Raw genomic sequence first — 25,314 nt, 5'->3', positions numbered from 1 at the left:
GAGTTTGCACATTCTCCCAGTGTCTGCATGGCTTTCCTCTGGGTGCTCTGGTTTCCTCCCACAATCACAAAGATGTGCAGGTGAGGTGAATTGGCCAAGCTAAATTGCCTATACTGTTAGGTGTATTAGAGGGAAATAGGTCTGGGTGGGTTACACTTTGGAGGGTCAGTGTGGACTGGTTGGGCCAAAGAGCCTGTCTCCACAATGTAGGGAACCTAATATGTCCTGGAAGATGAATGAGCCAATTATGCATCATCAGGTGTCATTCAGCCTACAATTGCAAAACAAAAGAAAATATTGTAAACATGACCATTAACTTCACTGAGCAGGTTTCAGCACCTTGATTTTGAAAGGCCAAACATCAGTCAGATCTGACAAAATTAACAATTTGCTAATCAGATTCTCATTAACACTAGTTCTTTTAATATGAGAACTCAAAAGAATTGTGACTTTTGAAGCATATTTATTCATAAAAAAAAGTTCATCTTCACAAACTTTTTTAAAAATTCAACATTCACCACTTGAAATTTTATAAAACATCAAGAAAACTACAATAAAAACATTGAAATGTTTGTAGTTGCATCTTATGAGGAGCATATTCTGTTCATTTTGTGTGGAAAAAAATAATTCTACGACAAGTGTTGTCAAGTCCTTAGTTATGACTACAATCAGCGAAGCTAGCACCATTAGATGGATATTAATTTAGTTTTACAAAATTACCTGAAAATTTATTTCAATTACAAAAGTCAGTCTAATTAACAGGTTAAAAATCAAATGTTAATAGGTTATTGGTCATTGAGTACCCACTTTCTCTTTTTGAATTCTGTTCCATAAATTTCTGAATCCTTTCTGAAAGAGGAGCTTTATGCTGTACCAGCTGTCAGGTAATACTCTAAAACAGTGTAGGGTTAACTATTGGTCTTGTCCCCTTACCACAGAATTAGCTTACAGACATTCAGGCTGCACATTCAGGCATATATATGGGGCTTGGATGTATCATTCCTCCCATGCCCTCCTGCCAAACACACACAACCCCATTTCCCCCAAGAACATTAATTTAATAAGTTTCTGCTGAAACTTTGATTTGTGTTCCAGGTGCTCCTTTCTCAAGAGACAGTTTCTCATTTATTTTAATTAAATTTTTGGGATGTTATGTTATTTTAAATATCACTGGATGCAATAGTCGCATTGAAGGATAATACAGGAAGAAATCACATTTTCAACCAGCAATAAATGTTCATAGTTTTTGCAAAGTTATCAAGTGTTGAGCCTTTTCCTTCAAATGCATACAAAATGAACTCCATGAAACTGAACCAGTGTGTGCTGCAAGTAATACTCTCCAAGGGAGGAGACAGCAAAGATTTCTGTAAATTCACTGCATTTCAAGTACAGTAGTCCCTCATAATAATACTCCCATTGGGAGTAATAAAAATACATTGATAAATGGAAAACAGCCAATCTACATCTGCTACCATATAAATAAGACAATTATAAAAGGATCCCGACAGATAAAATTCTTCAGATGAGATGAAAAACATTGTCAAACAATATTCAACCTGTAAGTGTATTATCTTTGTTCAGTAAACTGACCAGTAAATTAATTTGAGCCAAGGAGTCTCCTAGTTTGGAGGACCCAGCCTAGCTCCTGTTGAACTAAAACCTTAACTCACAAGTGACAAGAGTGCAGACTGACTCTCATAGGTTATTTTTTGTGTAAAAGGAGAAAGAATGTAAAAAGGAACAAATTAGTTTGTTCTCCAATCTGCTCTTCACTCTTTTTTTGAAGTATCACCCAGCTTCTTTTATTCCACATTGGAGAAGAACTGGACATTGGAATCAAACAAAATAGCGTCCAAATAATGTGTAAGGTGTTGGCAGTATTTTTCCTCAGACTACTCCGTAATGACAACTGATTGCCCAAGCACTGCCCAATATAGGGCTTACTGTAGAAAGCACATTTTCGAAGCATCACTTTGCAGAAGCTTGAATAGTTACAGGAAGAGTGATCAAGAATAAGATACTGGAATTACTTAAGAACTAGCTGCAAGTGGGAAGATGGAGCAGTCAAAAAATAATTCCTTGCGTTGCATTTCGATTATAACCAGCTGAGTTCAGCAGTTTAGATCTGCAGAAAATTTTCCAATTGGAAGTATTCCGTTTTCCTACTGTCCAGCTGGTAAGTTCTCTACTTGTTCTGCAAAACAATAATGCAGACCAGGAGGCACTAGACTGTACACAGGGTTGCCTCTTCATTATGGATTATTACAGCATAGAACAACTGGTTTCTGCCTACTAGAAAGGAGCAATAGAAAAACAATGCATAACAGCCACCCGATCACTATCCAGTGGTCACGACATCAGTGAAAAATTGGAGTGAACGGCTTACACATGAACACCTCTTTGAGGAGAACCGTTATTTCCTGTGGAACCAAAAACATGCAGAAGTCAGCAAATTCAGGAGAGAAAGAAATGGTAAACCTTGTTAATACTGAATGTTTGTTGACAACTACATAACTGAAGTGATTTTATGGAAGAACTGGCTGTTCTTCAACAGGAAAGGTCACAATTAGAAAATGAGTTGAACAAAATGCAAAAATGCATAGGAAATTGGCAGATGAAATTTAATACAAACATGCAAGATATTGCATAGAAAGGAAAAGTAGGAAATATTTCTACTCCTTGAAAGATTCTGTTATAATCATGGATTAAGGTGAAAGCAGCAGAAATCTTATTCGGCCAAATGTTAAACATGACAAATCAATACAGACCAAAGATGCCAACAGAAAAGAGAAAAACACAATGGAATAATGGGGGAAAATCATTGCTTAGATTATATCATGTTTTGGCCATAGCTTGATCACCGTGTCTAGTTGTGGTCTGTACAACATAATGGATATATTCAAAACCTGGAGGGAATGCAGAGAAAAATTGATAGGGCCAAGAATTAAGCGACTCCCAAAAAATAAAATTGCTTGACTAAGACTTGGGGTGAGGCAGTGAGGATGTACATCAATAAAATGAAAGGCAGTTTTAGAATCAATTTTCTCACAGGTAAACTTAAGGTAGAATGATCCATAGGATTTCTGTTTACATTTAAAAACCGATTGAATTCTGTAACAGGAAACTCTAGGGTATTCTTTGAAATAAGATGGGTTAACTTCCTACATTTGTAATTACCTTACTATAGTGTTCAAGAAATTACATGTATTTGGGTTTACTGGAATATGCTTATTAACTTCGATTGTTGGACATTCGACAGGAAGCAACACATCAATATTCACTTTCTATCCCTCCCCCACCGACTCCATCATTGCACACCTTTAAGGAGTGTTTGCATATTTGCTGCAATTTTGTAGTGACACTTATGTTGCATGTTCCAGAAGACAGCCATTATCCAAGTCCACTTACACCTCTCTGCTGAGAATACCAAATCAAACTCATTGGAAGAGATAACAGGAGATCCACCATAAGCTAATACTTTTTCAAAAAAAATCATGAAGGCTTTGCAATTCTGTGGTGACAAAATCAATTACAATCGAGGTATCATTCACAATGGTTAAACATTGCAAGTGTCTTTCATGTAATATCAGCATCTAATTTGATGCTTGAATTTTACAGAATTAAAAAATTACAGCTCAAAAGGGCTCAGTCTTGCAGGTCGTCTTTTTTGGCTGTGAATTATGCAGTAACATCCTTACAGAAAGATTTTCAGCAGAATTACTCCAATAATTTGAAATGCTGTATCCTTGTAACGATCCAATCTGGTTCCACACCTTGTGTAAATTCACGCCGAAACCTAAAATTAATGAGAAATATAAAATTAGCTAAATTTAAAATGGCAATTAAAGAAAATTCTCATTGCCGCATTGCTTTAAGAATAATAGAACAAGGACTTAAAATGCTAAAGATCTCAATATAAAAAGCACAAAATGGATCCACGTTGCCCTAATGTTCTGCTGACTTCACACTACCTTCAAGTGGATTATGGTTCCTCTGGCAGTCCTCACTTTTGCCTAGATAGTTTCTCTGGGCCCATTTGTTGGTACCTCACGCAACTGTTCATTTATGGTCCTTGACAGTGAACATCTTTAGGTTATCCAAAACCTATGAAGCATCACAGCCAAATATATTCTTGCCCTTACCCAGTGTTCATATTTGAGCACATTCCAACAGAAGCCACCAAAATATGTCCAAGAGATAGGTGCCTAGAAGAGTTTGTCCTGTCTTTACTTCACCTTGGACCTTTACAGATCTTGAGCTTTATTGATGTGTAAAACTCATTATCCACACTGAGCAAAATTATCAACTCCACTATTCCTTGTCATTTTCTATTTCCTGAACTACAGAAATCCATAACTTAATATTTTGCAATGATTTCACATTAACAATATGCACAATTCAGCTTGTTCAAGTGAATACATTATCAAGTTTCACTTAAATTTCTAAACATACGCTATCTCTAAGGAAACTAATTGATTACATGGCAATATGGCTGTGATACAAAGACTTTCAAACTGATTAATATGAGGTTAATTTTATAGATAGTCAAACATTGTTCTATGCCAAATTACTCTGCTTTCATCAAGCTTTAACTGTCCAGCATTCAAACAAAATGTGGAACAAATGACAGAAGATGTACTGATAGACTTCCTTCCAACTTAATCGCATTAGGCTTTCCAGCCATTTCCACTTATAAAGTTTTGTGCTGTTGGGATCCATTATTAAGGTTAGGTAGTGTAAGAAACTTTATTGTTAGGTAGTGCTCACGTAAGGTAGTATTAGCAAGTCTGGAACTTGTTAGCTTCACTAGACAACAGTAAGCCATTATGTTACACTAAGAACAGACTGAAAAGCTGATGGCATAGCCTGAAGAGGCCCCAGGGAGGGTGAGAGATAACAGGACATTGGAGCCGTGTCTAAATGCACGTAGCTCAAACTGAGGTAATAGAACGTTATCAGGTGAGAACCAATGACATACGAAAATTCTGTATTTTACCAAATAAGGATGTAACTCTGGAATGTGAGAGAACAAAAGAATAGACAAATTAAAAAATAGTCAGAATGCGCCTTCTCCAGTGAGCTAGACACCTCACTGTACTGTGTACGATTCTCTCTCATTAAACCTGTTTATACTTTTAATCAGACCCGGTATCTCTCTCCTCCAAACGAACACGGGGACAGAAGACCTGTCTCAACAGAGATGGTGACCCCGTCGCGGGAGGGAATAGAGACACGACTGTTGGCAGGGATTGAGAGCTCGCCGGACGGCCGGCCACTCCTAATCGGGCTCGGAGACGCCCTTTATACAAAAGATCTCCAGTAGGGGTTTGAATACACTAAATTCTTATTTTGTTTGGCGTCTCACAACTCTTTGCCAACTGAAATTCTGGGCTTGTCAGCCCGAGAGAGAATCGAACCGTTTTGTTTTATAGTAACGAAAGTCTCTGGGTCAAGGATTGAAAGTCCTAGAGATGAGTAAGTAGAGTGAACCGGTGATCAAGAGTGGTGAGTCATTTTTGGATGCAGCGCTGCTAAGTTTTGGTGAAGAGATAGTTTTGGGGTAAAGCGGATACTTCCCCTGCGCTTTGGACTGGGTTGGGGTAAAGTGGATACTTCCCCTGTGCTGAAGAGTTTGGGTAAAGCGTATGCTTCCCCTTGCGCTGACGAATTTGGGTAAAGCGTATGCTTCCCCCCGCGCTGACGAATCTGGGTAAAGCGTATACTTCCCTCCGTGCTGACGAATTTGGGTAAAGCGTATGCTTCCCCCCGCGCTGACGAATTTGGGATAAAGTGTATACTTCCCCTGACCAGAGGACAGTGTTGACTGGAACAGGCTTTGTCAGGAGTCGAATTACAAGGATTTGAGAACCCGATTTCTGGACCGTATTTCAGTAGCCGGCCCGTCCCACAATATAATGGAAGTATTTAATAGGGGCTCACGAACCCCGACGCACATAAGTTGAATTCCTAGAGTAGGGGGGGCATTGGGCAAGGAGAGAGAGACAAAGACAGAGGACAGAGACAGACACAGAGTTACGGACAGAGCAACTGTGTGTGTGTGTGTGTGTGTGTGTGTGTGTGTGTGTGTGTGTGAGAGTGAGAGAGAGGGAGTCTGTTTATGAGAAAGATAGAGTCTCTGGGTGTGTAAAAATCTGTGTGTGTATAAATATTTCTGTGTTTGTAAAAGTCTGTGTGAGAAAGAGAGTTTCTGTGTGTGAGTCTGTAAAAAAAAAGTCTGTATTGTTGCCCAAAGAGAGAGAGAAAGCTATTGCTGCGTGCGTCAGCGGTGTGTCTGTGTAAAAGAGAGAGACTGGCTGAAAGCTTCTCTGCTAACACACAGTTTAACACTTTGTGCTCTGGCTTGAATTCATCTGTTTGATAGTGATTGAATGTTTAAGTCTTGTCACCTAGGGCGTAAGTCCCGGGACTGTTTTGGATGTGATTGTTATGGTTGTTTAACATGATTTAGATGCATCTGTTTGTTTGGTGATTGAATTCTTGTTTTTGTTTCTAGAGCTTGAGTTCCGGGACTGCTGTTTAAAGTGATTTCTTTTTATGTGAACTTAACATGATTTTTTAAGGCTAATAACTCCTGTTCTTTTATGAGTCATGACTCCCTAACTACTTTTCTTACTAACCTCTTTTATTTTTACATAAAAGCAATATATGAAGGACAGTCGAAGTTTCGTTCGACAGTGGGTAGTTGTAAAAGCGAAAGTTTCCATGGTTATTATCTGTGACCTTGGATTCAACCATTGTGCATGCGTTAGAAGCTTTTAACTTGAATTGACAAATTGTTGTAAGACAGCTCTGATTATTTTTACGACCTAAAGTATTGTAATTGAGAAATGATTGGTCAGGAGTACATAAGAAAACTAATTTTGGATCTAAATTAGGGTACTAAATCTGGACGATTACAGTGGATTTCAAAATTGGGAACTGTACGCATTTTACATTTTAAATATTAAACACTGAATAAATGGACGTAAATATATAAATATGTTTACAAGTTAGGAACAGGCCTTAAAGTTAGTCAAGCACGAATTGATAAATTGGTGTTTGAGCATATGGGAAGATAGGAACATTGGAAAATTTCTTAAAAGAAAGAAACAGGGAAGAACATAACGACTTGTCCCCTTCGGGAAGTGTTGATAGGGGACAAGGAGATTGGGTTTGTGTGTGACCCCCTCACCAGTGGGGAGGTCGGAACATTTAAAAGGAAATGACGGTCCTGGTTGAGAATCCGATAGGATTGTCAGAACAAGTTAATTTATTTTTGAGGCCCAGTCTGTATTTGTGGGCTGAGTTGATGTCTATTTTGAATATACTATTTACTGCGGGAGAAAGGAGACTTATATGGGGATGCTGGATAGGGAAAGATACGGAAGATAGAAGGGTGAAGTGGGATAAATCCATTAAATGAATTGTTAGGAGGGGCACAGAAATTGTTTGTAAAGAGAGAAAGGACGAGTGACAGGAGCAGAACACGTAAATGATGGTAGCTGCGGTTGATGAGGTAATTAGAAGAATGCAGCCAAAAGTGAGCAACCGGAGCAGCGGGTGATAGCATGTAGGGCAGAGAAGAAAGGGAGTAGGGAGAGACAAGGAGGAGCTTTTGATAGAGAGTTTGAGCGACAGGGGCAGAGACGAAGGTCTCCACAGGCAGGATGCCATTATTGTGGAAGGACATTTGATACTGAAACAAGATTGGTGGCTCAGGATTTTGAAGGGAGGTGCACACAGGGAGACAGTGTTAGAGGGGCCACGGAAGAAGGGATAACGGGTGGACAATAACTGGCACCACTTTTCACACTGTTCCAGATCTCCAAAAGGACAATCACTGGCGGAGGGCGCTCCCGGAGAGGAGACGGAGAGTGGTGGTGATGATGTCTGAATCAAGGCGGACTGGTCATCTTCTCATAGGGCTGGGTCTGCGCTTTGCGGTACGACTCTCCGTGCAGGACCCTTGTAACTCGAACTATCGACTGAGCCCTTACAGGCAAGGATGACCACCTTTCTTCGCCCCCACCTTATCAAGCTGTACAGCAGGAGTGCGCAGGCGCTTCCTGTGCGACACTTGGCATGGCCGAATTTGAGATGGAGGGAGCCCTCCCACCCCCATGTTACGACTTCTGAGTGCTTATGTCTGTTATGTATTATTTCACTGCTTCTCGTGCCTTAACGATTGTATGCGAACTGGAGAGGCGCCTAGAGTAGGGATTTTTTGTGACGCGGATTGCTTTGTGAAGTTGTATGCTGCTTAGGGACTCCTATCCCCTATAACTATGTCTCCCTAGAGTCAGACAAGCCAGGTTAAGCTAATTGGTCGGTCTTGCAAAGGAGCGACGGAGGGGCGCTCACCGACCATCCGGGTCCTGACTGCTGCGCACGAACTGCTGTATTTTGTGTGGCCTCTTTCGAGGCCAAGGGAGGGAGTGTTGGGATCCATTATTAAGGTTAGGTAGTGTAAGAAACTTTATTGTTAGGTGGTGCTCACGTAAGGTAGTATTAGCAAGTCTGGAACTTGTTAGCTTCACTAGACAACAGTAAGCCATTATGTTACACTAAGAACAGACTGAAAAGCTGATGGCATAGCCTGAAGAGGCCCCAGGGAGGGTGAGAGATAACAGGACATTGGAGCCGTGTCTAAATGCACGTAGCTCAAACTGAGGTAATAGAACGTTATCAGGTGAGAACCAATGACATACGAAAATTCTGTATTTTACCAAATAAGGATGTAACTCTGGAATGTGAGAGAACAAAAGAATAGACAAATTAAAAAATAGTCAGAATGCGCCTTCTCCAGTGAGCTAGACACCTCACTGTACTGTGTACGATTCTCTCTCATTAAACCTGTTTATACTTTTAATCAGACCCGGTGTCTCTCTCCTCCAAACGAACACGGGGACAGAAGACCTGTCTCAACAGTGCTCAAGCTGGAAGCTTTTCATTCGATGAAAAATAACAATTTCCTATATCAAGCATCCTTCATCAGCTCCAAGAATTTGTAATTACAGTAGCCTGTTATAGACAAAACTCTTTCTGCTGTGCTTCAACCCCAGTTCATACACTATCCATTTGTGCCTTGGTTCCGAATGAGGCTGCTACTCAAAGGCCAGTTTGAGCCGTAAACCCACACAAATGGAATACAGGACTCAGACTGGCCAAACTATATCATCATCAGGCAGGTAAGACTTCCAATTCATTGAGAGGGGTTGGAGAATTGAGCCAAGGTAAAAGGCACTCAGGTTCATAATTTGTTCTTGATTTTTATTTAATGTGTTTCCACTATTTTAACCATCATTTATACCATCAGAATAAATGGACTGAAACTAGAAGACATCTGAATCAAACCTAGTTGAACAGCAGGTGACCATGCCAACTTGATATCTACATATTTTGGCTGAGATCAAATACATGACAACTGTGTTTCTTAATCATTAGGCTTTAAAGTTTCAGCATGACATATGAACAAATTATTTCAGCAAATTCATAAACTCAAACATTTAAGACAGATAAAACAAAATGTGATGTCCTATATTTAATCATATTCACTTTGAAAATATCTTTTAAGAAATAAAGTTTCCATTTACATGACAGTACATGCAGCCATCTATTTGAGCCATCATGCCTGTCCCAGCTCTTCTGAAGAGCAATCCACTTAGTTCCACCTTCACTACAGTTTTCACCTTCAAATATTTACCTAATTCCTTTTGCAGAACCAATGTTGAATCCATTTTCACTATCCTCCTAGGTAGTGCATTCCAAATTTTAATCACTTACATTTAATCACCCTGGGTTCTTTTACCACTCATCTTAAATCTGTGCTCTGTTTATCAACCTGTCAGCTATTGGAAAATTCATCCCAACTAATTTTATCTAAGCTCATCATGACTGTAAACACTCCTAGCAAATCTTCCCCTGGACTTTTCTACTCTCAGGATTACAACCCTTGCCTTTTCAGTCTAGCCACAAAACTGAAGTTTTTAATTCAAAAACCTTTCTAGTAAATCTCTTCTGTACACCATGCAGGGCCCTCGCACCTTCTGTAAGTATGGTGCTCATAATTTGGACACAACAACCCAATTAGGATTAAATATTAATATAATAGTATTTATATTATTTTATTATAACTTCCTGGCTTTTGTACACTAATGCCTTTGTTTAGAAAACACAGAATCCTAGCACATTATTATTTGCTTATTAACCTGCTCTATCAACTCCAGATTGCGTTTCCTGAACCCACTTTACAATTTAGCATCTCTGTCCTCTCTTCTACAAAATGTATCACCTTAATTCTCTGCATTTAATTTCACTATCTATCCATCCACTGATTTCCTCAGCTGGGCCATGTTCACCTAAAATCTATTACTCATTCATGTTATTAAAATGCAAGTTTTGTGTCACATGCTATTTCAAATTAGTCAACATAGCTCAAATATAATGCTGACTCCCTGATAAGTGGTGACTCGACACACTTCTGTCCTTTTGTAGGTCACCCCATAATCCAGCTTTTCCCAAATTATCACAAGTCTTGCTACAATTCCAGAAGCATTTTGGAAAATTGATTTGCTCCACAACTTACCCACGCAGCAGCCCCACTCTCGCAGCAAGAGGCGAAAACAGAAATTTGTCACAACGACAATTCTTTTTTTAAAATTGTAGAATCCCCAGTGTGGAAACAAGCCGTTTGGCCCAACAAGTCCATCCCTCCTACTCTATCCCTATAACCTTTCATTTCCCATAGCTAACGCACCCAACCTAACATCCCTGAACACTGTGGGTAATTTAGCATGGCCAATCTATCTAACTTACAAACTTACAGATCTTTGGATTGTGGGAGGAAACCAGAGCACCCAGTGGAAACCCACACAGACACAGGGAGAATGTGCAAACTCCACACAGACAAATGCTCGAGGCTAGAATCAAACTCAGGTCCCTGGTACTGTGAAATGACAGGGAGGAGGCTGGAAGAAAACAGCAGGCCAGGCTGCATCAGGAGGTGGAAAAGTCGACATTTTGGGTGTAACCCTTCTGCAGGACTAGGGGTGGGTGTGGGGGAACTGCAGATAAAGGGGGTAGTGGGGACAGGGTGGTGAAGTGGGGATAGATGAAGACAGGTAGAAGGTACAACTTGGTTGGTCAATGGGGGGGTGAATCCAGTTGGTGGCAGGGAGGAGTGGAAGAAAGGGGGAAAAAAGAAAGAGGCTGGGAAGGAAGTCTTTGGGGGGGGGGGGGGGGGGGGGGTGTGGCAGGGAGGTCATTTGAAATTGGAAAATTCAATGTTGAGTTCTCAGTCTGTAGGTTGCCCAGGCAGAAGATTAGGTGTTGTTCCTCCAATTTGTGCTGTGGTTCATTTTGGCAATGGAGGAGGCCAAAGATGGTCATGTCAGAAAGGGGGTGGTTGAGGAATTGAAATGGGCGATGACTGGGAGGTCAGGTTGGCCCCAGCGAGCCCAGCTGCGATGCTTGGTGAACCGTTCCCCAAGTTTATGTTTGGTCTCCCTGATGTCAAGACGACCACATCAGGAGCACCTGATGCAGTAAACTAGGTTAGAGGAGGCAGGTGAACCTCCGTCTCGCCTGGAAGGACTGTTTGGGGCCCTGGTATACTGACAGGTCTTACATGTTTTCCAGTTTCAGGGGAAGGTACCTGGTGGTTTGTGGGAGTTGGGGGGCGTGGGAAGAGTGGCACAATTCAAGGATTTTCGAAGACAACGGTCCTTGCAGAAGGCAAAGAGTTGTGGGGAGGGGAGGATGTTCTTGGCGGTGGGGTCTAGATGGAATTGTCAGAAATGTTTAAGGATGATGCGCTGGATGTGGAGTCCTGGAATTCGGGGGGGGGGGGGGGGGGGGGGAGAGGAAAATTGCATTGTTCAAAGTTGGAGGACATCTGGGAAGCTCGCGAGTGGAATATCTCCTCTTCCGAGCAGATGCGTCGGAGGCGGAGGAATTGGAAGAATGGAATTGAGTTCTTGCAGGATACTGGATGGGAGGAGGCATAGTCTAGGTAGTTATGGGAGTCTGTAGGTTTTTAATAAACATATATCTGGAGACTGTCAGCAGAGATGGAAATGGTGAGGTCAAGAAAGGGAGGAACATGTCTAAGATGAACCAATTTGAGGGTGGGGTGGAAGTTATGGGTCAAGTCAAGTTCAATCTAGGTGCAGGATCTTGGTACTGTGAATCAGTAGTACAACTACTGAGCTACCACGTTGCCCTTGAGTAATAAAACCAAATTCATGTTATACCCAGTCCTGGGAAAGTGAGATGGCAGAAACATTTGGTTGCGAAACAATGTAGACTGAGTTTCCTCTTCTGGTTATATGTAGCCAAAGCAAGCAATTCATTTTGTAAATTTAAGATGCAATAAACAGCATATGCCTTCAAAACAATTGCCATAACTCCCAATATGCGTACAGGTTTAGTCAAAACAACTTACTCATAGTTGGCTGTGAGAAGGCGTAAGCTGTCTTTACTGCTTTCATCACCAAAGACAACTTGAAACACTTTCGTTCCCTCTGGTGTCTCATCAGGAAGGTCAACATCAGTCAGGTACCAGTATCGCATTATTATACTGACAAACTTTCTACCTGTTGATATAACAAAACAAAGGCTGACATTCTGATACCAAAAATTACTTGTGCAGTAGAACAAAATCCCAAATTAAGAATAAGTACACTGACATCAATGAAAACTAGCCATTTTATTTTAAAAAGCACAGTTGCAAATACAAAACAAAAATGACCTATCAGATGATGCGTCTCCTTACCCAACTGTGACATTATAAGGAAGAAGGCAGCAGGTTTAATTTCGGACACTACACAACAGATCAATATCAACTCTGTTGAACTTTGAGATTTATAGACACCTACTCAGTAATGGACACTCACATTAAAAGGTAGCAATACGATGCACTGGATCTTTTCTTAGTTGCAAAAATAACAAAATATTTCCTTCAACACAGTTCCTTTAAATGGTTTTAAAAATTTGTTCATAGGATGTGGCCAATGCTGGCTAGGCCAAAATTTATTGCCGAATCCAAATTGCCCTGGAGGTGGTGGTGGTGAGCAGCTTGGGATGTAGGGACACTGATTGTTAGGGAGTTCCAGGATTTTGATCCAGCAGTGAAGGAACGGCAATATTGTCAGCTGCTCCCTTATCTTTCATTGTGAAAGGTTTGGAAGATGCTATCAGTGAGTGAGTTGGTGAGTCACTGTCAGCCATCTTGTAGATGGCATACCCTGTTGCCACTCCGCGACAGCCATGATTGGAATGCATGTTGAAGGTGATGGAATGGGCACCAATAAATTGGGTTGCTTTGTACATGAACGGTGTCAAGTATCTCAAGTGTTGTTGGAGCAGCATTCATCCAGGCAAGAGATTAGTATTCAATCACCTTCCTGAAATGTACCTTGCAGATGGTGAAATGGATTTAGGAATACAAGAGACAAGTTACAAGCCACAGAATTTCTGGTTTTGACCTGTTCTTATAAACATAGTATTTCTATGGCAGGTCCAGTTAAGTTTCTGGTCAATGGGAACTCCCAATGTTATGGGGAATTCAGCAATGGTTAAATTCTCCCTTGTTTGGGATGGTCGTTGCCTGGCACTCAAGTGAACAAACGCTATCTGCAATAAATGTTCAAGCCTGAATGTTATCCAGGTCTTAATGCAAATGAGTACTGACTGGTTCTGCGTAAGAAAAGTCACAAATGATTCTGAACTTTGTGCCAACATCAGTACTTCTGGCCCTATGATAAAGGAAAAGTCTTTGATGAAGCAGTCAAAGATGGTTAGGCCTTATATATCTAAATCCTAATGAATGCAGGAATGACTGAGCATTGAGATGAATGAATAATAAACACAACTATCTTCCTTTGTGCAAGATGAAATACTTTAACCACAGTCGTTTCAGTTGTTCCCATTGACTCGAATTTTGCTCAGGCTCCTTAATGCCATGCTCACTCAAAAACTGCATTGAAATCAAGGACAGTCACTCTCGTCTATGACTGAAGCAATAAATGGCACGGTGGCTCAGCAATTAGCACTGTTACCTCACAACACCAGTGACCCACGTTCGGTCGGTGACTGTGTGGAGTTTGCACATCCTCCCCATGACTGTGTGGGTTTCATCAGAGTGCTTCAATTATGTGCATGTTAAATGGATTGATCATGCCAGGAATGTTGACTGGCCATGGGAAATTGAGGGTTACAGGGATAGCACTGGGGGGCAGGAAGCTATCATTTAGCTTCCCTTTCAAATTCCCTATGGTTTCAAGGTGTGACAAAATCTTGGAAATGGATTTCAATGGCCATATGGCATTGGTGGTGGTTTGGGGAGATTTGAAGCTCAGTTCATGAGCTAAAAATGAAAAACAAAGGTACAATGGCCCAGATTTTCCACTGGCTAGGTAGTCAGTTTGTGAGCACTTATCACAGTCATGCAAGGAGATACTATTAGAATTGCTGAGGAAATTGAATTATCCGCTCAGTAAATCCTCTACTTCTGGAATATTCTGAAAGTCTCCATTTAAATCTGAGAGTTGGGATGGTTTGGATTAGATTAAGTAAAATACTGAGGAAAGGTTAGACTGTGAAATGAACAGTATGACTCCTGAATAACAATTAAATTGAACTCATACTTAGGACACCCCTCCAACTACTTCTTCCCAGACCCCTTAATGCCCCCAAAAGCCTAACCCAACACCCAACCAGATCTGGCCAGACGTCCTTACCCACCTCCACTAAACTGACCCCAATGTGGATATACAGCTCCACATTTCTGAGTGAGCCCAGAGTTGAATTTCCTCTCAGAAATGGAGGGCTCCCTTTCCCTTTGGAAAAGAAAATCTGCAACTTGTCCTAGACTGCCATTCCTTGGAAAATTCAACCCAATGTTGCTTTAGGTAATCCGACCAGATCCAGCAGTGGATACAAACATCAATCAGCTCCAAATGCAGTCCAACCGTCAACCCTCAGATTCAAGGACACAATGTGGGAATTGCCGCTGAGGAAATTTACAGCAAATCAGTGGCATTGGAGGCATTGATAATAGAAACAAAGCAACCGTCAGCAAGTTTAATGCAATAGCTGTGCCAAGGCAGATGGCTATCTAGTGGAGAATGTGGAATTCGCATCACAAAGATGTGAGGAAGGTGTTAAATTTCTCCTGGAATGGAGATAATCGTAGAAGGGTCTGAAGTAATCAGAATGATATAGGTGTTCAACAAACTGAGGAAACAAATAGAAATGGTTTTGACTGAAGTGAAATCTTCAGGTGGCAGGACCTTTTGTTGAGAAGATCAAGAAAATTCATGGGAAGGAAGAACATCTAGGAGGGGTTCCTAATAACGAGTATGAAATGTATTGAAGTGGATTGCAGTGATATCAGGAGCCAGTAAGGGAAGGTGGGTGAAAAGAAATAACTAATGGGGAACCACTCAGGGCCAGAGATTTAAACTAAGAAGCAACATGTGGACTTGTGAGGGTGACTTAACAAAGGTGGTGATTTAACAAAGTGGACCGAATGCAGTGCTTAACGAAAGGTTGCCAACAGACTAAAAGGACATGTCAATGCCAGAACTAACAAATGCCACACTTGCATTGATTAGACCAAGGAAATACCATTGGAAATGTAGTCAGAAGGGCAGCCTTAATAAGTAGGAAGTGAATTAAGTTTCAGTAACGGCCAGGATAGCAAAAGCTTCTAGGATGAACTCATAGATGATAAGCTAAATTTACATGCAACAATCATTAAGCAGTGCAATAGGTAATGTACACATAGTAACTGACATCCATGTTATTGCATTACTATTCCAATTAGTCTTCTTTCCTCTTCATCTGCAAACACAGTTAATGTCCAGGAAGTACTCATTATTAATAACTGCGTTATGATTTCATGAGAAAAATCTGATGACACCAATCTAGACAATACCAACAGTTTTATCTCAAGTTTAATAAATCCACTCCCTCCACACTTCTGCTACTATCTATAAGATGCAATGCAGAAATTCACCAAAGATCCTCAAATAGCACCATCCAAAGCCTTGATCACTTCCATCTAGAGGGACAATTGCAGCAGATATATTGGCACTCCTTCAAATTCCCATCCAAGCCACATACCATTCTGACTTGGAAATATATACTGCCGTTCCTTCACTGTCGCCGGGTCAAAATCCTGGAATTCCCTTCCAAATGGCATTATGGATCAACCCACAGCAGATGGACTGCAGTGGTTCAAGAACACAGGCCACCACCACCTTCTCAAGGGTAACTTGGGACAGGCAATAAATGCTGGCCAGCCAGCAAAGCCCACATCCCACAAATGAATAATAAAAAAAGACAAACCTTGGTTATCATAATAAATTCCAACATCACCTGGTGTGCTATACATAATTTCATCCACTTCAGCAGCTAAGGCCTCCCTGCGGTTAACAGGCATAGCTAAACATTTTTCTTCCACCTCCTCCAAAGCCTGTATAGAAAACACTTGGATAACAAAAGAACAACACAGACCGACTGATAGACACAGATCATAATGTTAATACAATGGCTTCTCAATGAAAATAAAGGATGCTGACAAGTTATCACCTCCAAAAGGATTTAACAGCCAATAATATACAAAGCATAGTTTTAATCATTTTGATTTGAAGGAGAAAGTTAACGTTCGAGTCCTAGAGTCCACATCGATTTTTGAGGTTAAGTAGACAATTGTTGTTTTAAAAAAAATGCTCAAGCCATTCTCCCCCCTTTGTAAAGCCACAGCTCAGTACTTAGAATGTGGAACAACATAGAACAATGGAGCGCAGAACAGGCCCTTCGGCCCTCGATATTGCGCTGACCTGTGAACTATTCTAAGCTCATCCCCCTACACTATCCCATCATCATCCATGTGCTTATCCAAGGATTGTTTAAATCTCCATAATGTTGCTGAGTTAACTACATTGACAGGTAGGGCATTCCTCACCCTTACCACTCTATGAATAAAGAACTTGCCTCTGACATCTGTCTTAAATCTATCACCCCTCAACATGTAGCTATGCCCCCTCGTACAAGCTGATATCATCATCCTAGGAAAAGGACTTTAACTGTCTACCTATCTAATCCTCTGATCATCTTGTATGTCTCTATCAAATCCCCTCTTAGCCTTCTTCTTTCCAATGAGAACAGATCCAAGTTTCTCAGCCTTTCCTCATAAGGCCTACCCTCCAGACAAGGCAACATTCTGGTAGATCTCCTCTGCACCTTTTCCAATGCTGCCACATCCTTCCTGTAATGGGGCGACCAGAAATGGGCGCAATATTCCAAGTGCGGCTGCACTAGCATTTTGTATAGTTGCAGCATGACATTGCGGCTCCGGAACTCAATCCCTCTACGAATGAAACCTAATACACCATATGCCTTCTTAACAGCACTATCAACCTGGGTGGCAACTTTCAGGGATCTATGTACATGGACTCCAAGATCCCTCTGCACATTCACACTACCAAGAATCTTTCCATTGACCCAGTATTCTGCCGTCTTGTTATTCTTCCCAAAGTGAATCACCTCACATTTATCTGCATTGAACTCCATTTGCCACCTTTCAGCCCAATTCTGCAGTTTATCCAAGTCCCCCTGCAACCTGCAACATTCTTCCACACTGTCCACTACTCCATCGACTTTAGTGTCATCTTCAAACTTACTAACCCATCCACCTATGTCTGTTTCTAAGTTATTTATAAAAATGACAAACAGCAGTGGTCCCAAAACAGATCCTTGTGGCATACCACTAGTAACCAGACTCCAGGCTGAATATTTTCCACCACCCACTACTTCTTACAAATCCAAACTGCTAGATCACCCTCAATTCTATGCCTCTGCATTTTCTCCAACAGCCCAGCTTGTGGAACCTTATCAAAGGCCTTACTGAAGTCCACGTACACCAGGTCAACTGTCTTACCCTCCTTTACATGCTTGGTTACCTTCTCAAAAAACTAAATGAGGTTTGTGTGACATGACCTGCCCTTGATGAAACTACGTTGATTATCTGCAATCAAATTGTTGCTTGCTAGATGATTATAAATCCTATCCCTTATAACCCTTTACAAAACTTTTCCTACAACAGACATAAGGCTCACTGGTCTATAATTACCTGCATCATCTCCACGACCCTTCTTGAACAAGGGCACAACATTTGCAATCCTCCAGTCCTTCGGTGCTAAACCTGTAGACAACGACGACTCAAAGGTGAAAGCCAAAGGCTCTGCCATCTCCTTCCTAGGTTCCCAGAGAACTCTTGGATAAATCCCATCTGGCCCAGGGAACTTGTCTATTTTCACTCCTGCTAGAATTTATAACACCTCTTCCTTACTAATCTCGATCCTTTCTAGTCGGATATCTCATATCTCATTCTTCTCCTCTACAATATTCTCCTTTTCCTGAGTGAAAACCGACGAGAAATATTTGTTCAGAGCATCTCCGATCTCCACAGGGTCCACAAAACAACTTCCTACTTCTGACTTAGACCTTTTCCTACCGTAGTCATCCTTTTATTGCTCACGTACCTATAGAAAGCTTTAGGGTTCTCCTTTATTCTACCTGCTAAAGACTGCTCATGTCCTCTCTTGGCTCTTCTTAACTCTCGCTTTAATTCCTTCCGAGTTAATCTGTAACACTCCATCACCTCATCTGAACCATCTAGTCTCACTGTCACATAAGCCTCCATCTTCCACTTAATAAGAGATGCATTTTCTGCTGTAAACCACGGTTCACTTACCTTGTCATTTCCTCCCTGTCTGACAGGGATACTTATCAAGGCCACTCCATATTTTGAATGTCCCCATCCCCTGCATTTTGCTACCCCATTATATGCATCCTAAGTCTTGCCTCATCGCATTATAATTGCCCATGCCCCATTGATACTTTCCATCATTAAACTAAATGTAACCGAATTACGGTCACTCTCTCCAAAGTGCTCACCTACCACTAAATCAAACACTTGGCCTGGTTTATTACAAGCATCAAATCCAGTGTGGCCTCCCCTCTTGTCGGCTCTTCAACATACTGTGTCAGGAAACCCTCTTGCACACATTGGACAAAAACTGATCCATCCGACGTACTAGAGTTCTAGCATTTCCTGTCAATGTTGGGGAAAGTCCCCCATAATGACCACCCTGTTCCTTTCACTCCTACCCAGAATCATTTTGCTGATCCTCTCCTCCACATTCCTAGACCTCTGCAGAAGCCTATAAAAACTCCTAGCAGTGTGCCCTCTCTCTCCTGTTTCTAACCTCAGCAAAACGTGTCGTCTTTCAGCCACCGTTATACTGTCCTTGACTAAGAAGGCCACACCCTCCCCTCTTTCACCGCCTTCGCTGTTCTTAATGAAAGATCTAAACCCTGGAACCCACAACATCTATTCCTGACCCTACCCTGTCCATGTATCCAAAATGGCCAGAACATCAAAGTCCTAATTTAAAACAAAAACAACCTGAAATTGCAAAACAGAACACACAGATACCAGCAAAAGGGATGAAACATGCTCTGAGGGATTCTTTCAAACCTCCTTCACAATACTATGTTTGTCAAAGAATCTAGAACTTCGCATATACAGAACTTGGTTTTACAACGTGCTATTACAAAGATTAATCTAGGACAACACGCTATCCCTCTTCAAAACCTGTATAAATTTAAAAAATAATAAGATAGAGAGTCATAGAGACGTACAGCATGGAAACAGACCCTTCGGTCCAACTTGTCCATGCCAATCAGGTATCCTAACTAATCTAGTCCCATTTACCAGCACTTGGCCCATATCACTCTAACCCCTTCTTGTTCATATATCCATCCAGGTACCTTTTAAATGTTGTAACTGTGCCAGACTCCACCACTTCCTCTAGTAGCTCATTCCATGTACTCACCATCCTCTTCAAAAGTTGCCCCTTAAGTCTCTTTTAAATTTTTCCCCTCTCACTAAACCTATACCTTCTAGTTCTGGACTCCCCCACCTCAGTGAAAAGACCTTACCTATTTACAAGTGTTGAAGTCATTACAAATTTACTAGAGTAAACATCTTTTATTTAATAGAGATCTAAAAATCTGATTGTAGATCTAAAAACAAAATTGTATTTTTACCTCTTTTGATACAAGATTCTTCAAGGCATCAAAATTGCACTCTGAAAGCATCTTTGACACTTGTGAAAAGGCCTATGGAAAGAATCAATGAACATTTCGAAGCTTTAGTTTCACACAGTTATGTATCGACATACTAAACAATGCCCCATGACAACTATAGCAAAGCAGAAAATGAATAATTAATGAAAAAGTATTTAGTTATGTTAACTGCTTCATAAGCAATAAAACCATAGTCAGGAGCTCTCTTAAGCAAGGTAATAGAGAGTAGCCCCATCAAGCACATTTTTCTTTTAAAAAAAATGTCCTCAACATTCCCATGAATCCTGTCTTTAACCCTGTATTCAGCATTCAAATTCAACCTTCCAAAATGAATTACTTCACATTTATCCAGGTTGAACTCCATCCGCCAATTCTCAGCCCAGCTCTGCATCCTGTCCATGTCTTAGGGTCGAGGGCTGTTGCAGGCTACAACATCTGCAGCACCACTGACCTCTGTCATTGGCAAACTTACTAATCCACCCTTCCACTTCTTCAACCAAGTCATTTATTAAAAACTACAAAGAGCAGAGGCCCAAGAACAGATCCCTGCAGGACACCACTGGTCACAGACCTCCAGGTGGAATACTTTCCATCCACTATCACTCGCATTCTTCTTTTGTCCAGACAGCCAAATTTCCCTGTATCGCACACCTAACTTTCTGAATGAGCCCACCATGGGGAACCTTATCAAATGCCTTACTGAAATCCATATACACCACATCCACAGCTCGTCCTTCATCCACCTCCCCTTGTCACATCCTCAAAAGAACTCAATAAGGCTTGTGAGCTATGATCTGCCCCTCACACCGCCATACTGTCTATCTTTAATTAAACTATGTTTTTCCAAATAGGCATAAATCCTATGTCTCAGGATCCTTTCCAGTACCTTGCTTACCATAGACGTAAGATTGACTGGTCCGTAATTCCCTGGGATTTCTCTATTCCCTTTCGTCAACAGAAAAACAGCATTTGTCTCCCTCCAATCATCCAGTACTACTTCCATGGAGAGTGAGGATGCAAAGATCATTGCCAGAGGTACAGTGATCTCATTCCTCGCTTCCTGTTGGAGCCTTTGGTATATCTGGTCTGGCCCTGGGGACTTACCTATCTTGATCCTTCCCAGAGTTTTCAGTACATCCACTTTCTTAATATCAATCTGTTCAAGTCTTTTAACCTGGTTCACAGTGTTCTCACCATCAACAAGGTACCTCTTTCTAGTGAATACTGAAGCAAAAAACTCATTTAGTGCCTCTCTTACCTCTTCAGACTCCAGGCACAAGTTCCCTCCACTATCCCTGGTCAGCCCTACCCTCTCGCTGGTGCTCCTCATATGTTAAGCTTTTCATTCAATGACCATTCGTGTGCACCTCCTCTGAACATGCTCCAGGGCCAATTCATCATTCCTGGGACATGGGTGCTAAAACTGCACAGTATATTCCAAAGTGGTCTGGCCGCTTTTTTAGTCCTCTCAAAATAAATGCCCTTATTGCAGTTTCCTTCCTAAACAGGAATAGAAAGGGTTTAGAGGGATATGAGCAAGTGCTGGCAAATGGGACTAGATTAATTTAGGATATTTGGTCAGCATGGACGAGTTGGACTGAAGAGTCTGTTTCCAAGCTATACATCTCTATAACTATAACTCTTAAGTGCTGGGACATTCTTCTACCATTTGAAGGGGATTACACACAATGTGTGACTGTGCCTCAGTACTGATCTTTGGCCAACTGGAGGAGGAAAGTCAAAGAACCTGACAAATCTGCACAACATGGGCATTACCAAGTCTAGGCAGCACATTGTTAATAGATTCTTCAGTTAGCCACAGGAAGGAAACTGGCATTCTATGTCAAAACCTGAATCTCCTGAGAGAGAAAATATGCCTTATTTACCAGAACACTCAAGGCTTTCCTCTACAATAGGATGAAGGGACAACTAGAATATTTTAATGACATGGGAAATACCAATTGGATTTTAGATTAGATTAGATTACTTACAGTGTGGAAACAGGCCCATCAGCCCAACAAGTCCACACCGACCTGCCGAAGCGCAACCCACCCATACCCCTTACCTAACACTACGGGCAATTTAGCATGGCCAATTCACCTGACCTGCACATCTTTAGACTGTGGGAGGAAACCGGAGCACCCGGAGGAAACCCACGCAGACACGGGGAGAACGTGCAAACTCCAAGTCGGGAATTGAACCCGGGTCTCAGGCGCTGTGAGGCAGCAGTGCTAATCACTGTGCCACTGTACCACCCTAAAGATTAGTTTCCTCTTGTTTTAAGTTTATTAATTGTATTCCTTTTAAAATGTTGCCAGTCAACATTACTTTTTATTCAAACATGGTAAAGACTAACTCTGGACAGGATATAATTTCATCTGTACCATGCTGCTGCTGGAGAATCATCTCAGAAGCCACAGGACCTTGCTTCAATCTCCATGATGTAGATTCACTGTTACATTCACATCAACACTACACCTTCCCAACCCCAAGTTCATTACATTATCACACAATATATAACTATATCCCCAGATGTAAAAACTACTGGACTCCTGGCCAACATTCAGTAACCTATATAAAACAGATGCATTCATCTCAATATTACAACTGGGACCTTAATATGTGCAAATTTGCTGTCACATCAACTAAACTAAATTAATTACAAGAACTTCAAAACACCACATGGGCTCCTTTGGCATATCAGTACTGTCCCTGCCTTTGGGTCAAGGTTCTGAGTTCAAATCCTACCTTTACTGGAAATGCATCACAACATGTGATTAAAAAAAAACTCAAAGTACCTTATTGACTTGTGAAGCAATGCAATATCATGTGATAGTGTTCATTTTGTGGTAGGAATAGCAAGACGTTTCATTCAAATGCATGAAACTGTTAAAAGTTGACAAAGAGACTTAGGTGTTCTCATACAAGGAACACAGTTTGCAGATGAATGCCACGAGCAATTAGGAAGGCAAAGAGCATGTTGGCCATTAGTGAACAGTTCTTACAAAAGGCTGGTCGCTGTGATTATAGATTAGATAACTAGTGGTTGGAGACGCATTTAGGAAGTTGACAGTTTTGTGTTCTATTGGTTAGAGAACTATGCCCAGGGTAACTGAGAAGCATTTCTTAAAAAAAAATCTTTTTTTAAAAAAAAAGAAAGGTTCGAGCATTATAGTGGAGAGACTGAACGGTGATTTGTGTAAAAACTGTCTGTAAGTTGCATTAATTATTATAAACTGCAGTTACTTGGTATTGGGAGAGGGAATTGACTCAAGTTCAGGGGCATTTATGAGTTTGAGAGAGGTGAGAATAGGTGTTAGAATAAGTGACAAAGATATGTAAGTTTAATGTAAATCCATTTCCTGAATTTTTTGGATGGCCTAATTCAACAAATTTAGTAGAAACATGTTTGAGTGAAATGTTGAGTAACATGTTTAATGGTGTCCAGTACTCCAATCACCAATGGCTTCCTGCCTTCCAAAATGTTAAATTCAACATCTTTGACTGTTTATAGAATCACTCCATGGCTGTACACTAACTTATCTCTACCACCTCCATCAGCACTGTGATCCTCTCCTCAATGCTTTATTGCAGTTTTTCATATATTCTTCCCATCCACACCTCCGACTAACCATCAACTAGTTTCTTCAGTCACATGCTGCCAGTCTTCAATAGTCCTTATCCACCTAATTCACCTCCAAGACACAGACATTATTGCATTAGAAAACAAGTTGGACATTCACTTGCAACTTGTAAGTACAGAATAATCTTGATTATCCAAACCAAACAGGCAGGGACTATTTTGTTCAGATAACAGAGAATTCAGATAACTGACAGCGTTTTTACAGGCGGCGTGGTGGCTCAGTGGTAAGCACTGCTGCCTCATGGCGCCAGAGACCAGGGTTCAATTCCCACCTCAGGCAACTCTCTGTGTGGGGTTTGCACATTGTCCCTGTGTCTGCTTGGGTTAATCCGGGTGCTCCGGTTTCCTCCCATAGTCCAAAATGTGCAGGTTAGGTGAACTGGCTATGCTAAATTGCCTGCAGTGTTAGGTGAAGTAGTAAGTGTAGAGAAATGGGTCTGGGTGGGTTGCTCTTCGAAGGGTCGGCGTGGACTTGTTGGGCCGAAGGGCCTCTTTCCACGCTAAGTAATCTAATCAGGATCTTGAGATCTTGTTCAGATCATTGATGTTCAAATAATCGATGTTGTTCTGTTTTGGATTGCAATTTCCATATATCTCCCAAAGCAGAGAAAAGAGTCACGTCAGCAATCATTCCGATCAACAACAACGCAGGGAAACAACTTCACATTTTCTTCAGACAAAAGCAAGTCATCCATCCACCCTCCCCACCCCAAAACACTCGGGCATCATCCAGAACTGAACTTTATTCCTGATGAAGGGCTTTTGCCCGATTTTCCTGCTCCTCGGATGCTGCCTGAACTGCTGTGCTTTTCCAGCACCACTCTAATCCAGAATCTGGTTTCCTGAGTCTGCAGTCATTGTTTTTACCCTGAACTGAACGTTTGCTGATCAGTTTCACCTCATCCCCATGGGGGAGGGGGGAGGGAGAAACTAACACAAAGAGCCGACACGAACATGATGGGCCGAAGATCCTGAGTGTGCTGTAACCACGAATGATCCTGAAAGTGTCCAGCTGACCCCAGTCAGGCCGACGACCAGGGAGCCAGCACAGACTGGACGGGCCGAACGCCCTGCTTCCCTGATCTCACGGCCGTTCCTGTTCCAGCTCAGTCAGTCACCCACCTGCCTGGCACCGGCGGAAAACTCCTCGAAGGTGAAGTCCTGATCGAAATAAGCTCTGATCAGGAAGAAGTACATCTTGGTGCGGGCCCAGATGAACGGGTTGGGGATCCCGACCACCACCACCTTCTTGGGCCGCGGCTGGCGCCCCGGTCCCGGCTCAGTGCTGTACCGCCGGGCCCAGGGAAGAGGCCCGGGCGGAGCCAGGCACCGCGGCACGGCGACGGGGGCGGCTATGGGGCCGGGCTGCCTGTGAGCCCAGGACAGAGCGAAGCGGCACCGCCTGACCGCCAGCGCCATCTTCACCGGGCAACAGGTCCGCTCCTCCCATTGGCTGGGGAGGCGAGACCCCGCACACTCACCCGTCCGGGCAACAACCCCGACCCCAGTAACAG

The 25,314-nt window shown here is 41.8% G+C and overlaps 2 protein-coding genes across 3 annotated transcripts in view; one reads left to right on the top strand and one right to left on the bottom strand.

The window, feature by feature from the left end:
• Nucleotides 1-518: 518 nt before the first annotated feature.
• maip1 (matrix AAA peptidase interacting protein 1) lies at nucleotides 519-25,293 on the bottom strand. Of its 2 annotated transcripts, XM_060827428.1 has the most exons (6): nucleotides 24,923-25,293; nucleotides 20,119-20,190; nucleotides 16,351-16,477; nucleotides 12,443-12,593; nucleotides 3,699-3,796; nucleotides 519-2,420 (listed from the first exon to the last, which is right to left on the bottom strand). In XM_060827428.1, exons 1-5 carry the CDS (start codon nucleotides 25,217-25,219, stop codon nucleotides 3,718-3,720), a joined length of 726 nt encoding a protein of 241 aa, XP_060683411.1. In that variant the 5' UTR covers nucleotides 25,220-25,293; the 3' UTR covers nucleotides 519-2,420; nucleotides 3,699-3,717. The 2 variants fall into 2 exon arrangements, with proteins under 2 accessions (XP_060683411.1, XP_060683410.1); XM_060827427.1 differs by having other exon boundaries at nucleotides 519-3,796.
• The window catches only part of tyw5 (tRNA-yW synthesizing protein 5), a 69,515-nt gene continuing 69,029 nt past the window's right edge, over nucleotides 24,829-25,314 (top strand). The window contains exon 1 of the mRNA XM_060827426.1: nucleotides 24,829-25,314. The gene's annotated coding sequence lies outside the window, so the exon portion shown is untranslated.

Source organism: Hemiscyllium ocellatum, chromosome 7 (assembly GCF_020745735.1).
Source record: "Hemiscyllium ocellatum isolate sHemOce1 chromosome 7, sHemOce1.pat.X.cur, whole genome shotgun sequence".
NCBI classification, from domain to species: Eukaryota; Metazoa; Chordata; class Chondrichthyes; order Orectolobiformes; family Hemiscylliidae; genus Hemiscyllium; species Hemiscyllium ocellatum.
This window is presented reverse-complemented; position numbering and strand designations above follow the sequence as displayed.